The sequence below is a fragment of the Pseudopipra pipra genome, chromosome 7 (genome assembly GCF_036250125.1).
Source record: "Pseudopipra pipra isolate bDixPip1 chromosome 7, bDixPip1.hap1, whole genome shotgun sequence".
Lineage (NCBI taxonomy): Eukaryota > Metazoa > Chordata > Aves > Passeriformes > Pipridae > Pseudopipra > Pseudopipra pipra.
In genome coordinates this window covers 16,044,562-16,059,905 of record NC_087555.1, presented here as the reverse complement: position 1 = coordinate 16,059,905, position 15,344 = coordinate 16,044,562, and the positions used below count along the sequence as shown (strand labels likewise).

General features: G+C 41.6%; 1 protein-coding gene across 1 annotated transcript in view; it reads right to left on the bottom strand.

Annotated features, from left to right (window-relative positions):
* TTN (titin) overlaps positions 1-15,344 on the bottom strand; it is a 244,337-nt gene that overhangs the window by 197,084 nt on the left and 31,909 nt on the right. The window contains exons 39-46 of the mRNA XM_064660725.1: positions 14,970-15,201; positions 14,096-14,380; positions 13,879-14,004; positions 11,624-11,812; positions 10,558-10,932; positions 9,380-9,961; positions 7,765-8,283; positions 7,283-7,339 (exon numbers count right to left, since the gene is read on the bottom strand). Of these exons, the coding sequence (XP_064516795.1) occupies positions 7,283-7,339; positions 7,765-8,283; positions 9,380-9,961; positions 10,558-10,932; positions 11,624-11,812; positions 13,879-14,004; positions 14,096-14,380; positions 14,970-15,201 (2,365 nt within the window). The remainder of the gene's footprint in view (positions 1-7,282; positions 7,340-7,764; positions 8,284-9,379; positions 9,962-10,557; positions 10,933-11,623; positions 11,813-13,878; positions 14,005-14,095; positions 14,381-14,969; positions 15,202-15,344) is intronic.

Sequence of the window (15,344 nt, the reverse complement as noted above, 5' to 3'; positions counted from 1 at the left end):
AAGAATGAATAAGGAACTTAGAAGAAGCTTGAAATATACCTCGATGCAGAAAATGTGCACAAAATTTATGCACGGATTAAATCTCACTCAAATTCCCCAAAGAAGGCAAGTTTAAGTGAGACAAATATGCCCACAGAGTGGTTTTCATCCCTAAAGAGATGAAAAACAATGCCCCTAAAGATGAGTGCTGCATTTTTACCTGCAGTGAACAACATCATAAGAACATTTAGTATTTCAAAAGAGACTTTGAAATAAATTATGGAAATTTAGTATAATGTTAACACAGCACAAGTCTCAGCAGTTCCTGCCCTGTTAGTAGCTACACATTTGTACTGCCCACTGTCACTTTGCATCAGGTTTTCAATGGTAAGGCTAAGAGAGCCATCCTGCTCTTCCTGCAAACAGTACCTATCCCCTTCCAACAACACCCCATCCTTGTACCAGCAGACACTTGGGTGGGGGGAACCAGTCACGAGACACTGGAAGTATACTGAAGCACCCACAAATGTACTGTAGTCAGAAATGAGCCTAACAAATCTGGGAGGAGCTTCTGTGACCTGGAATTCAAAGCTGCAGCTCTCTGAGTCCTCTGCCCTAAACTCAACCCGTTCCTCTTGGGATGGCTCTGCAAACACATCAAAACTAATGTTAACACACTTCTCCCCTTCCACTTCCTGCTCTTGCTGAGTCACTGCAAGCAGTTGGATTGCTTTTTCTGAGTCATCTCTGTGCGGCTCAAACTCAAACTCCAGCTCTATTTCTGACTGGTCACCTGGGCTCACAGTCTTACTCAAAAGCAAGTCACACTTCTGTGGCCTGTGTGGTTCACAGCCCATGACTGTCTCACTGCTCACCTTAGCACTTGCTCCCTGCTGAGCCATGACCACAAGGGAGCCTTTACATGTTGCTTCTCCCAGCCTATTCATTGCCTTACAGTTATACCAGCCACTATCAGAGGGACCTACAGTTTGGATCTTCAGACTATGAAGTCCCTCCTTCTGACTCACAACATACTTCCGCGTGCCAGGCGTCACACAGGTGTCACCTTTGAACCACTGAACTACTGGGACAGGAGTACCTGTTACCACACACTCAAACACTGCCTCCGAGCCTTCTGTCACCTTGATATCTGCAATGGGCACGGCAAAGCGTGGAGGCATTTCAGTTACTTGGAAATCAATTTTTACATCCTCATTCTCCACCGCAGCCAAGCCTGCAGCTTGTTCTAACAAAGCAAGTGGAAGGACATCCAGGGAAACTACCATGCTCTTCTTATCTGGGGTAAACTCAGGACTGGTTATGATTTTGACCTGCTTCTCAAACTCCTTCACCTCATTTTCATCCAGCTCCACTTCCAGGAGGATTTCCTGTGGTGAAGGTGACCTTGAAGATGTGTTTTCGTCCAGGTCAAAGTGTATAACATGCTGGTGGGTAACAGGGGGTGGCAGTGCTAGTGACCTCCCATATTCAGGCAAAACTTCCACCTGAGCAATACTTTTAGCTTCCCCTACAATGTTCACTGCATGGCACAGATACTGTCCTCCATCGGCTTTCCGGATATTAGTGATCTCCAGAATACATTTGTCCCCATCCTTCTCTATTCGTACTCTCTCATCCAGCTCCAACAGAGACTTATTACGATACCATTTCACCTCTGGCTTGGGCACACCCACCACCTCAGCCACAAACCTCAGTGTGCTGCCCTCGCACAATCTCCTCCTGCTCAATGCCTTGAGGAATGCAGGTGGCATTTCCCTGCCTGATGGCTCCAGGGACTCACGGGGGGTCCTAAACACGTCAGCCTGGGGCTGGTCTGGAGGCTGAGACCTCCTCTCACAGGAGGGGAGTGTGGTCAGGGCATCCATATACTCCCCAGTGGGTGTCCGATAGCGTTCTGGTGGTGTGCTGTCCCCTGATGGAGAGTAGGGTCCCTCAAAGGGTGTGAAATAGCGCTCTGAGAGTGTGTTGCATTTTGAACCCTCGGAAGGTGTGGAGTAGTGCTCAGGGGGCAGGCTGTACACTGAGCCTTCAGATGGTGTGGAGTAGCGCTCAGGGGGCGTGCTGTACCCCGAGCCTTCAGACGGTGTGGAGTAGCGCTCGGGTGTGCTGAGTGGGGTGTGGTAGGATGCTGAAGAAGCAGTTTCAAAGATTTCCACTGAGGAGGGAGGTGTGTAAAAGCGGTCTGAATCAGGCGACTCCTCTCTGCTCCCACTTTCCAGCTCTATAGACATTTCTGACTCAGGAGAGAAGGGCCGGGCAAGTTCCTGATGGTTGTTGTAATAATCATAAACCATGCTGAAGGTAACCTCCTCCACTTCCAGTGAAGTGATAGTTTCTTGCTGCTCCTTCTGAACTGTCCCTTTGAGATCTGGAGTTTCATGTATCCCAGTGGATCTTAAATAATTGGCCAGGGACAAATCAGGCTCCAACTTTGACACTTGAACAGCACTGGGCTCTGGACCTGCAGAAGTATCCTCCCACAGTCCTTCTTCATCTAGGCTATTCTCAGAGGTTTCCTCAGTGGCAGTCCCATTCTTGTCCCTAGAGTCCTTCCTTTGCTCCTTCTCTGCCACAGGCTCATCCATTACTAAACCAAGTATGAGTTGCCCAAAAGACAAGCCCTTGGTTGCATTTGGTTCCTGTTGTGTGTCCCTGAGCATCTCCTCAGAGGAATCTGTGCTTTCTATCTCACAGGTGAAGCTGCTCATTCCTGTCTCAAAGACCTTGTCTATCCTGGAACCACCATCTTCCTCAGCCTGATGCCCAGCCTGGGGTCTCTTTTCATGTGCAGCTTTTTTCAAGTCCATGATGAAGCTATCACTCTGGGAGTCTGTGGGCTCCATCCATTCCCCACTCTCCCACACATGTGTTTCCTGAACTTCTCTTTGTAAATCTTCTGTGGACTCCACCAGAAATTCATGAGTTTTTTCCTCAAGTGAGTCCTCCTGACAGACACTCACCTCTGACTCATGAATTTCTTCAGCAAGAGGTCCCTCTTCAGCAGATATCATGACACTGCCAAGATCCCCATTAGGGATTTGCAAATCAGCCCTACTGGTTTCTCTTCGCTGTTCCTCTTCCTGGGCATTGACCTCCTCCTTCTGCATCCTGTAGCTCTGATGAAGTTCCTCACTCAGAGGCATCTCTTCCACAAGTGCAGCATGTTGGTGCACAGAGGAGATCAGCCCAGTTGCTCTTTCCTCCATGCTCTCCATAGCTGTGGGGGTTTGTGCCTGTTCTGTGTACATCGTCTCTGTAGCTAGAAAAGGCTCCACAAGCTTCTTCAGATCATATATGATATCAGTCTTATCAGTCTCAGGTGGCAACAGCTGCTCTCTGAAATGCCCTTCTTCCAGGTGAACCTCAGTTTCCTCAGTAAAAACCTGACCTGAGTTTTCTATGCCAGGAGGAGTGACGGTTACATCCAAAGAAGAGCTGCCTGTGTCAGACTCCACTCCTTGCAACATTTGATCATCATTGTGCATTTCCCAGTGTGTGGCATCACCATCATCAATTGTTTCTTCTTTACAAAGATGATCATCACCTTCGATGCCCTGTTCAGTATCAACTGATCTCTCTTGTTCCTTGTGCTGTTCCTTCTGCTGCTCTTCTGTACAGGAGTCATAAAAGCCAAATAGCTCCTTTGTGGGTTTGCTTGCAATGTGGTCCTGCAGGTGGGGCACGCTTGGCTCTTCTACAAGAAGCACATCAGGAGTCATTGCCTCCCAGGCAGGGACATCACTCTCCTCTGTGCAAACATCACTTCCCTCTTGTACCACAGGTGATATAGGAATGAAAAATTGTGAATCCTCACCCTCCCTTGCCAGAGCAGACTGCTCAGAGACATGTGTTTGCCCATGCACTTCCATAAATGGTGACTTCAAGATGTCCCAGGACAGAGTATCTGTATGTGGTATCACCTTGCCTCCTTCAGGCTCCAGCTCCTCTGAAAAGTGACCCGAGTCCTTGGTCACTAGTTCATGCTCTTTTCTGGATATGGTAGGGTGCAGTTCAGTAGTAACAATTCCAAAGCTGTGTTCTTCAGAGACAGCTTTTCCCTTGTGCTGCCTCACCTCAGAAATACCATCTGTATTCCTGACACTTTCTTCTGTATAACCCATTTCTTGCTTTGCATAAACTTCTGTAATATCCAGCACCATTGTTTCCGCCATCTCACTTTCTGTGAAGTGAGGAGTTTTCTCACAGTCTTCCAACTGCTCACCAGGAGATGGAGACAGCCTTCGGGACCAGGGTAGGTGGGCTTCCTCGTCCTTGGGGCATACAATCTGTTCCTCTTCATCCTTCCCAAGTATGCTGAGGCCTTGGGGGTGAACAACGTGGTCCACAGCAGGCTGTTCCTCGGTGCCTCCATCTTTGCTATACAACTGGGGTGCACTGGGCTGGACTGTCAGCTCAGAGGCACTCTGTGCTGTTCCAGCCACGTTTGTGGCCACTAAACAATACTGTCCAGCATCTGTGACAGAGACCCCTTGAATATGCAAGCGGTACGTGCCATTCTTGCCTTCTTCAAACCTCAGCCTCTCACTAGCAGAGAGGCTCTGGCCATTCAGGGACCAGATCACAGTTGGTGGGGGCTGCCCAGACACAGCACACTCCAACATCACGTCCTCTCCTTCATGGCAATGAACGTGTGCTGGGGCTTCTGCTACAAATTGGGGTGGCTCATTTCCCATATCAAATGAAAACTTGAATTTGTGCTTTATGGTGGGAGCAGCCTGCTCTGGAGGGTGTTGTGTGGTGTCCTTCATCTCTGTGCCTTGCTCTGGCGTTGGAGTGGGGGCAGTGATTTTGATCTCCACAGGCAACGACAGCAAGTGTGAGTCTGGAACTGCACTTGGCAGTCCTTTCTCTGCTGCAAAGGCCAGACCAGCTTCTTTCTCCTCCTCAGTCACTTTCTCCTCCTTCTCTTTCTCCCTTTCTTCCTCCTTCACTTTCTTCTCCTCTTCCTCCTCTTCTTTCTTCCTCTCCTCTTCCTTCTTTGCGTACTCATAGGCTGGCATTCGCTGCCTCACATGGAGTGCAGCTGAGGTGCTGACTGTGCCCAGTGGGTTGAAGATCACGCAGGTGACAGTGCCCCCATGCTGTGGGAGTAGGGATGAAAAGGTCAGTGTAGAGCGGCACTCCGTGGTGTGAACGGCAGTGCCCCTGATGCGCCCCACGGGCTTGGCATTGTTGTACCAAGTGACTGTAGGCTGTGGGCGGCCATGGAAGAGGCAGGAGAAAGTGCATCTTTGCCCCTCAACAGCCTCCTGGGGCTTGACCTCCTGGACAAAGAGGGGTGGGCAGGGCTCCAGAAGCCCACCTGGCGTCTGCCATCTCTCTCCCATGGCCTGGGGCCTGGAGTACCGCTTCACGACCTGCACCGTGCGGAGCTCCGAGCCATCCATCTTGGCAGCCACCTTAACTGGGCTGGGCTTCCCATGAGGGCCCTCCTGGGGCATGGACATGAGGGATTCCTGCTTCTTTTTCAGTGCTGCCCTCTTTGCCTCCCGCAGCCTCTGCAGCTTCCACCGGATCTCCTCATCCAGCAGCTCCTCAGCATTAGCCACTGTGCCCCTATGCTCCCTACTACGTGCCACCCCTGGGCGGTGAGGCCCCACCAGTGGCAGGCTCTGAAAATGGATGGTTCGTACCCTGCCTCGGGCTGGTGAGAGGTTCCCAAGTGACTGCTTGGCCTCCTGCCCCTTGTCAAAGGGCGAGCCAGTGCAGCGGAGCACCACCCGCAGCCGGTCCTCCCGCCGCTGCTGCAGCAGGCACTCCCAGCTCTGCCGCATCCACTTGGCTTTCTCTGTGAAACCCAAGCCCTGCTGCTGCTCCCCACTGCGTGCCACCAGCAGTGAGGCAGTGGACTCAGCTGAGCCCTCGCTGTTAATGGCAAATACCCTGTAGCTGCCAGCATCGTGCTCCCGCACATCCCACAGCTCCAGGCTGGCACGGTGTGTGCGCTCCTCGCTCTCCGTGCGAATCACCTTACGGCAGTCCTGGAGGACGGGCCGGTTGTTGTGAAACCAGGACATGTGGGGCGCCGGGCATGCCACCAGCTTGCACTGGAAGAATGCAGGGTCCCCCTCCAAGACAGACCTACACTTCAGGCCCTGTGTGAAGGTGGGTTTACAGTTCTGGGGGCAAGCCAGCACCGCCGCTGTGCCAGGTCCCTCGAGGTTCACCTTGCTATGCTGCTCTGCAAGAGAAGGAGACTGGGTTACAACATGTCACGCTCTGTCTACCATCTGATTGTAAAAAAGTAACAATATATTGAAATAAAAAATGGGCATGCAATGGATTTCATCACACACCCAGGAAAAAAAAGTAATTCACTCACCATATTTGTTCGAATAAACGCAACGCCTTGCTCTGTTTTAAAGATTGACACGAAAATCGTTCGTTGTCTGTTCTTTCTTCAGACTGTGGAAATTTCTTCTTGAACAAGCAAAAAGGAATTTCAAAATAACACGTTCTTCTGCGTGTATGTTTTTGCTGCCTGGAAAAGCTGTGTGTCTTTGGGTGGCAAAGAAGAAAATCTTACCTGACTTGCAGACAGTAGAATAAACGCCCTTTCTGACCCCTCTGTTTGCAGATTAAATGTTCAAACAATTCAGAAAAAATATTTTGAAAGATATCTTTTTAAAAAGTAAGTAACATGAAATGAGAAGGCGTTTATTCGAACTAATACAGCCACTAACTTCACAGTGTTATGCACAGGGAAAAAAGCAAGCAACATGAACCACGTATGCTATCTGCAAGCCAGGGTAAGAGATGTATAATGGTGAATTAATGTATGTAAAAAAAAAAGTGCAAGGAATCAATGGGAATGTGTAGCTTTCACATAATCTAAACAACAAATGCTCTCTAGTATACTTTATCTATCCATCCAGTAGTGTCCATTGAACTGATTAATGTTAGGCTGCTAACTTGTTTAAAAACAATACAAATAAGATTTGTATAACTTCCTTCTGAAGTAAACTATTCCATGCATTCAAAAGGAAATTGAACAAATAAAAGCTCTGTGAACAGCTGCAAAGCATGAAGTAAAAGTTAAGAATATGGCTGCACAATTACAAATTTGAAGTTTTAAATATATTTTAAAACTTAAATAACCTTATAATGCAGGTAACCCTTTGCATATCAACACAAACATGCAACATATTCCAATATGCTTTAAAGTGTCTTTCTTCCCCATCAGACACTTCACATAAGCAGATAAAAGCTTTTCGTAACATTACTAATTACTGGTACTAATTATTCTCATTGGTGATTGTACCTTTCATTTCCATTTCAACCTCTTCCTCTAGCTTCTCATGAACAATTTTTTCAGGAGCTAGAATAAAAAAGACAAAGATTTTTGAGCTATAGTTTCTAAATGTGCCAACCAACACTTTACGTAGTAAAAAACATCCAATCTCGTTTCCAAATATACAGAAATTCACACATACATACACATAAATGCATGCCAAACAACTCAAACACTTCATAAATTTTGAGAATAGAGTAATCAAATATTTTCAAACTTGTTTGCAATGTACATTTTTCTATAAGGTTTGCTTTCTTTTTTGCTGGGTGGGGGAAAGTTTCTAATGCAACATGCCTTTATCATGCCGTAAATCCCTGAAGAAAACATTCAACAATCCACAGACTAATGAGATGCTTTTTGTTCTTTATCATCTCTCAGGGAATGAATGTACTGAAATGCAATGATGCTATGCATGAGGAATTGATACTTAGAAGGAACATGCAGTTGCCAACCTGTCACTTTCAGATGAGTGCTGCACTCGGCTTGTCCTGCAGGATTAACTATTCTGCACTTGTATATACCCTTGTGGTTCTGACCAACTTTCAACAATCTTAAGCTGCACAGAGGCCCATCATGTTTTAAGTGACACAATGCAGATTCCTGAACTATTAGCTGATTGCACAACCAGACTACACAAGGTGTAGGCACACCTTTCATTATACAAAAGAGAAACACATCATCTCCTTCTTTCACAGTAGTTTCTGAAGGCAGAGTTTCAAGAAACTCTGGTGCTTTGGCATCAGTTTCTGTGATGTCTTCACATGGCACAACATCAGGATAGTATACTCTGTTTCTTTGCTTCTCAGTTTCATATGGTCTTTGGGATGTAGATATAAACAAGCTTGAGGTTTTCTTAGAAGAGTCTTGCTTAACTTCAGATGCTTTAAACTGACAATCTTTGGCTGCTTTAAAGCTTTTAGTATCTGATTCAAGAATAATTTTTGTTACTGCTTTGGCTTGTGCTTCTTTTGCTAGGTAAGAATAAAGTTAGGAAAAGGATTAGGTCAGATGTTTTGCAGGAATAAAAAATATCCTTATAATTGGGGGGGGGAACCCCAGTAATTAGTATTGAAAATATGTTGGGCGTATTAGTGCTAAAACAATGCTATTAAACAGGAGTGACTGCACATTTAAGAGCTCTATTCCTGCTAGGCTAATTCTAGGTATCAGTTAAGCCTATGGGACTTTCATGGGACCAAGACGTGTTCCGCAGTGCCTAATACAAGCACATTTTTGCTTTTAATTTAGAGTCTTAATTTGGAAAGTAGCAGTAGAAGATTATGTAAAGCGTTTTGCATAGCTCTAGAGTGAAAAAAGAAATTTCAGTAATTAAGAGCCAAATCAACAGGGTCAATGCCTTTCTCATTATTCATCTTAGTTTTCTGTTCTGTATTCCTTGTAACTCATCAGAAATAGTATCACCTGTCTAGTGTGGTGATAATATATTTTTGAGTCCTTACTATTGATAGCACTACTAACATCTTACTATGTTGATGTCAGGAAGGGGTGGAAAGAGTCTTAGTGAAAAATAAATACTTATATCTTAAGGAGAGTAAAGGGTAGAAGACAATTCTTCTACAATATTTGCACCCATTAATCCTTTCAAGGACATTAATTATGTTGCCAACTTTGGAATTGAAACCTTGGATTTATTTGAAACAAGTTGGGAGTTTGATATGACCAGGTATCTAATTCAACATGGCTTATCTGGCGTTCTTATCTTCCTTCAACTCCAGCTTCAGGAATTAACAAAATATAAAAATTCCTACAATTCCTGCTTTACATCTCACTGCATATCATGAAGTATATGAGGAATAAAAAGCCTCAGACATCTGTGACTTGACAGGAAGAGGCACAAAGTTACAATATCAACTTCCCAGTACTGCATATTTCACTTATGAATAGAGCTGTAAATGTGAAGGAAAACCCCCAGATTATTATCAATACAGTTTTCTCAATTAACAATAATAAATGAATAAATAATAATAAAGGAAATATGAGTGAGCTCTAGGTAGTTATAATGAAGTTCCAAAAGGTAAGTGATAATGTTAAAAGTCAGATAACCACCTTTGACTGTTAGTATTGCAGAAGTTGTTGTCCCTCCATAGTCATTATAAACAGTACAACTGTACAGTCCTTGATCTGTCAGCTGGGCATTTAGGATTGTGAGCAGAAGAACACTTCCGTTTTGTGATATCTTCAATTTCTCAGACACTTCTACTCTTTTTCCTTCATGGGCCCAAAGAAACTCATAGAAGAATTCATTTTCTAAGGCACATATGAACTGAGCAGTGTCACCACATTTCACAGTTAGGTCTCTGAGTTGCAAGAGAATCTTTGGAGGGACATCTTTCATTTCCTGAGAGGTGGTCATAGAGATCTTGGTGCTCTGAGATGTTTGAGAAAGGACTGTTGTGTGCATGGCTTTTATTTCTTCAACTGATGTAGCCTTCACGGTCAAACTTTTTGATACACTTTCAAAAACCTGTACACCCAATTCCTGTGATGGTTGTTGCATTGATTTAAATTCTTTTTGATAATTTTCAATGTTCTTCTTTGTGAGAGGAGGAACATGAAGTTCTGATATAGCCTGTGACCGGATAGACTCTTTTACATCTTTCCCAGAACTTTGCCTATCTAGGGCTTGCACTGTGTAATTAAGTAACAAAAATAACAACATTAGTATCTAAAGAAGTTCACTGGACCATGCTCTGAACAAAATCAAACAGCATGGAGGATGAAAATGAATGATCTCCATTTGAAAATTCAGCATGCCGGATGCACTATCTCAACATAGAAATTATCCATTCACATGTATGAATGACAAGTGATGCCTAAGCTAGTCATGCATTTGGTACTCAGTTGATACTTGTCTCTTCCTTCACTAAAGTGGTCCATTTTAGGACTGGAAACTTACTTAAAGGAGGTAATTGTTTTTGTTTTTAAACAAGACAGTGCAAAATATCTCAGTTAATGCTATAAAGATCACTTAGTTAGTTTTTTTAAAAATCTGTATGCCTTCATTTAAATTATTCTATTCTTTGACTTCTATTGATATATAAATTTGAAAATTTCCAAATGTTACAGCATAAACAAAAGAAATGAGAGTGACTGGGTTACTGAGGGTAGATACTACTAACATTAGCTGGGAAAGAAAAGGTGTGAAACAAGGAAATAATTAGTAATAGCACAAAAGTGTGGTATAGAACAAACTGAATCCCTTTGAAGTACAAATGGGGCTTTACCTTCTGCAGTCACTGTAAGTGTAGCTGTACAAGTTGTTTCTCCAGCACTATTTCTTGCCTTGCAAGAGTATTGGCCAGCATGCTCTAAGAAAGCATCTACTATTATCAGTGTAGCTGTGCCTGTAGACTCATCAAAGTGGAAAACTAAGTCTTTTTTTGGCAACATGAGTCGTTGATTATGAAACCATTGGATTTTTGGTTTGGCCCTGCCAGAGACTCTAGCTTGAAATCTGACTGATTCCCCACTGCATACCCTGCAGCTTGAAATAGGCTGGATAAAGGTGGGCCTTTGGCCAATAGACTCCTCCTTAAGTGAAACAGATGAAGAAACATGCCAAGGGGACTCTGATGTAACTTCTTCAACATTTTTAAATCCTGAAAAGAAGCATGCCAACTTTTAATTTCATACCCTACACTACAATGAATTTTCTCTCTCATTCAAGACTTTTTTTTCTAACTTGCAACTTAACAGCATGAATTATTCTCATTCATCATTTATAAAATCTATTGCAAAAAGAAAACAAAATATTTATGGTTAAATAATATCAAGGACAATATAGAACACCAAATTATCCAGGCAATATTTCTGCTCTAAAACTTTGGTCAATGTTCATCAATTTATATGAATGTACACTTTTTCTTTTCAGTTGCTGCACACCTGCTACACATCTCTATTTAGGACATTTTTCAACAGTTTTCAAGTAACTTATTTCATACAAAAATTCTTACTAGATTGTCTTCACAGTCAAATCAAAGAATGTGTAAGCAAAGAACTTCCATTAGAAAGAAGGCTTTTACTGTCTTTGGTGCATGACAGATTCTAAGACTGGAGAAAGTGAAAAGGGAGGGGAGCATGAAACATTGCAAAATTGTGAAATACATTTTGTTGTTCATTACCTATATTTTGGAGACATAAGTGTATGCTGTGGACATTGTAAATGGTAGCAATTAATTGAGTTAAAAGACAACATGACAGACAACGACTCACATATAATTATCAGTGTATATTAAGATGAGTATTGGAATATAACCTAAACAAGACAACTTCTTTAATTGCACAGTGTACCTTCTAACTTCAAGGTAGCAGTGCTTGTCACTTGGCCTACAGAATTACTAGCCACAAAGGTATAGACTCCTTCATCCTCTGGATAAGCTTCAGCAATCTCCAGCTGGTAAGTGTCTTCAAACTGAGTCATTCTAAAAAAACGTGATGGCTTGATCTCCTTCTCTTTGCTGTACCAGGAGACTTTCAGATCTGCTCAAGCAAAAGAAAGAAAGAAAAATTTACAATATTACACTAGTAAGTAAACACTATTTTTATATTTATATCTTCCAAAAATCTTAGTCTCAAGTATCTAAGAGATACTTAATCTCAAGTATCTAAGTTGAAATGTGCCTTGTATTACTCTGGTAAAGTATGATGAGTAGAAAGTGGCCTATTGTTGCTTTAAGTTTTGGTTTGTGCACTGGAAATATTTGTATGGAAAAACTGATCCTGGTGCTGACACATTACTGAGTAAAAAATAATTCTTCCTTTCTTCTCTAAATGTAAAAATTTTGAAATATTTTGCTACTCCTAAAACCAGAGAAACTCTCTTTTTTAAAATGGGATTTTGCTACAATTGCATGATTAAACAGGCTATAAAATTATTAGCTTTAACTAATCAGGTTAAAAAACTAAAACAGAATATTCTTTTAAGTACAGTACCTTGCCTCTTCTTGGTGCAAATATTATAACTTTTACATGTCATATTTCTCAAGGAAGATCCTATGTTTGCACCTTTACAAAATTCCTATATAACATGTTGTATTACTTGTATAGGTTCATGTAGACTTGAGAAAGAACAGGACTGAAGCAGACTTTAGTCTTGCCTCTCCATTTATCATTATACTACATTATGAATCAAATGTTGTAGCACAAATAGTGGGTTATTATTGTCATCAGAAGAAAGAGTGTTTTCAATAGTCAGTTGCACAAAGTGTACCATTAAAAACCTGTATTTTCAATCATGTGTTACCTAACTAATATAAAAGTTTTTCACAAGTCAAGTGAGAGGTATGCAAATCTATTTGGATACAGTATTCAATAAAGGAAATTTTCAATAGGAAAAATTTCTTCACTGAAAGGGTTTTCAAGAATAGGCTGCCCAGGGAAGTGGTAGAGTCATTGGTAGACTGGGTTAATGATTGGACTTAACGATCCTTGAGGTCTTTTCCAAACTAGATGATTCTATGGTTCTATGAAGGAAGACCTAGAGAAAGGATCTTTGTATTCCATGCTGTAAATGCAGCTTCCACATTCACATACAGTTCTTCTAAAAAAAAGTTACACTAGCATGCATTGAACAGAGTGCGAGCCAGTCCAATATATATTTTCTGAGTTGTAGCAGCACTTCTAAAGCAGAATCCTGTTGTAAAGCCTTTTTTTTTAAAATGGAGTTCGTTTCCAAGTGATTGAAATGCAAATCATACATATTTGCATATACATGTATATTACAAATTTTATGTGGATTTTTATGGAGCTGTCACTCAGGATTATTTTTAAATTTGGAGTTTTGTTTATCTTTAAATAATTGTAAATTCTTTGGGGTTTGAACTGGATCTTATTCTGCAGTTTATTATGTGAATACTTTATTACGAGTTATACTCAAGGCCATTTACTGAAGTGAAGAAAGGTAGTTTTATTTGGCCTTGTGTTAACTTGGAAAAAATATTTTAATTGCAGAATGACATTCTATATAACTAAAACTAGAAAACTTACTTAAGTAAAATCTACACTTAAAGAGACAATGAGCAAACACCCTTTTATGGTAGGAAAAATAAAGCAATCACAGTTTAGTGTTTGCAGAGTGATATGAAATATTTAGGAATATTAGGGTAAAGGTTGAATCACAGTTTCAGTCTGTTTGTTTAGTTAATTGATGTGATGGTGTGTCATGGTATGTTCATCATATTCATTTAACAAGGTAATGCTTTTCCACAAAGAAATTCTGCATTTTACTCACTGACAAAGCTTTCCAACATCAGTTAGCATTTGAAACACTGAGAAGTTTCCAAAGACAAGTTTTGTGAAAGAAATCTTCATTTTAGAAATGCTTAGTATGTTTATGACAGCTTAAAACTTCCATGCTTGATGCAGTCTTTGACTTGCTTAACTGAAAGTTAAACTGAAAGTCAGTAACCTTTTGATGTGTGTGTATATCAAACAACTGTACTTCTAGGGGAAGACTGATCCAAGCACATATATTGGTGAATTTTTTTCTGAGTTCAAGATTAAAAATTCTGAGAGATGAAAAGATGTACGGGGTTTAATAAACTCACCTGTCCCTGTAACTCTGCACTGAAAACAAGCAGAATGTCCCTCAGATGTAACAGTATCACGTAGTGGTATTATGACAGCAGGCGGATACACTGGCATTTCTAGCTCAGGAGAAACGACTTCTGGGACTAAAGAACAAGAAAAAGAAGTAATTTTTAAAGATGAAGAACAGCTATCTCATTTCACAAGCAGTGGTATTTATGAGCATGGGAAACTCACTTTCCACTGAAAGTGAAGCTGAAGTTGTTGCAACTCCATAGTCATTTTTTGCTTCACAGGTGTACACTGCTGCATCTTCAGGGAAGGTTTCAATCAGCAATAGAGTATATTCTTGGGCATCATGAAGAAATTTGCACTTGAAACCTGGAGAAAGCTGTTGATCATCTTTGTACCAGGAAATTTTGGGCTGGGGTTTGCCAGATATCATAGCACAGAAGCGGGCAGGTTTGCCAGACTCCACGGTAGTTGGCTCTAGCTCCTGAATAATCTGGGGTGGCTCTGGAGCTGAAAATTGGGCGGAAGGAAGGTGGAGAGGAAGGGGAGAAAGAAGAAGAAGGAAAAATCTCATTATTGATATTTATTATTGATTCAAAACTATTTGCTAGGAATTAATTAAAAACAAAACAAACAGACATACAAAAAACCACCAAAACCACTATTATTCCTAATCAAGTGTGCCCATGAAAATTCGCCCTTTTTCTTGATACGAGGGGGATGATCTAGTAGTAAGTGCCTTAACATAATTAGCTATGTTGGTGCGTTTTCTGGCAAAATATGTCCAAGAATCACTAGGTTGATCTCTCTGGGAAGGCATATTTTTTCATATGAACAAATTAGTTTTATTTAGACTTGAGAAATTTTCTGGTCTAAGTAAATATAGTGGGAAAAGAACTGCTATGGTATTTTTATCAGCTAACCAGCTATTTCAGTAGAGTGAGAAACATCCATGTACATGAAGAATTTTATAGTGTTCCTGATGATCTCTTTGCATTTATCTTTTTTTTCAGACTCAGAATTTCTGAGAAGCTATATAGAAATCAGAAAAACACTGGGTAATAAATACAGTCAAAGCATTGGTTATGGGGACACATACCATTCACATAAAGCATAACAGAACTCCTATTCCGTCCTGCAACAAAAGTATATTCTCCAGCATCAGAGTAAGTGGTTTCAAAGATGCTCATTCGATGGACTCTCCTTTCTGCCACATAACTGTATCTTTCCTCATACTGGAAGTTGATCTCAATACCATCCTTGTACCACTGTGGTTCAATGTCATCTTCATTGACTTCAAATTCAATTTCAGCTCTTTGTCTCTCAATGACCTTTATACAGGTAGAATAAATAATAGAAATAAAGTTGTTTTTACATATGCCGCTTTCCATTTTTCTAGAAGAAGGCCCTGACCTTATAATTACAGATTTTTGTGTTAGGAGTGCCTAGATATTGTTGCTCATCCCTTGCATTA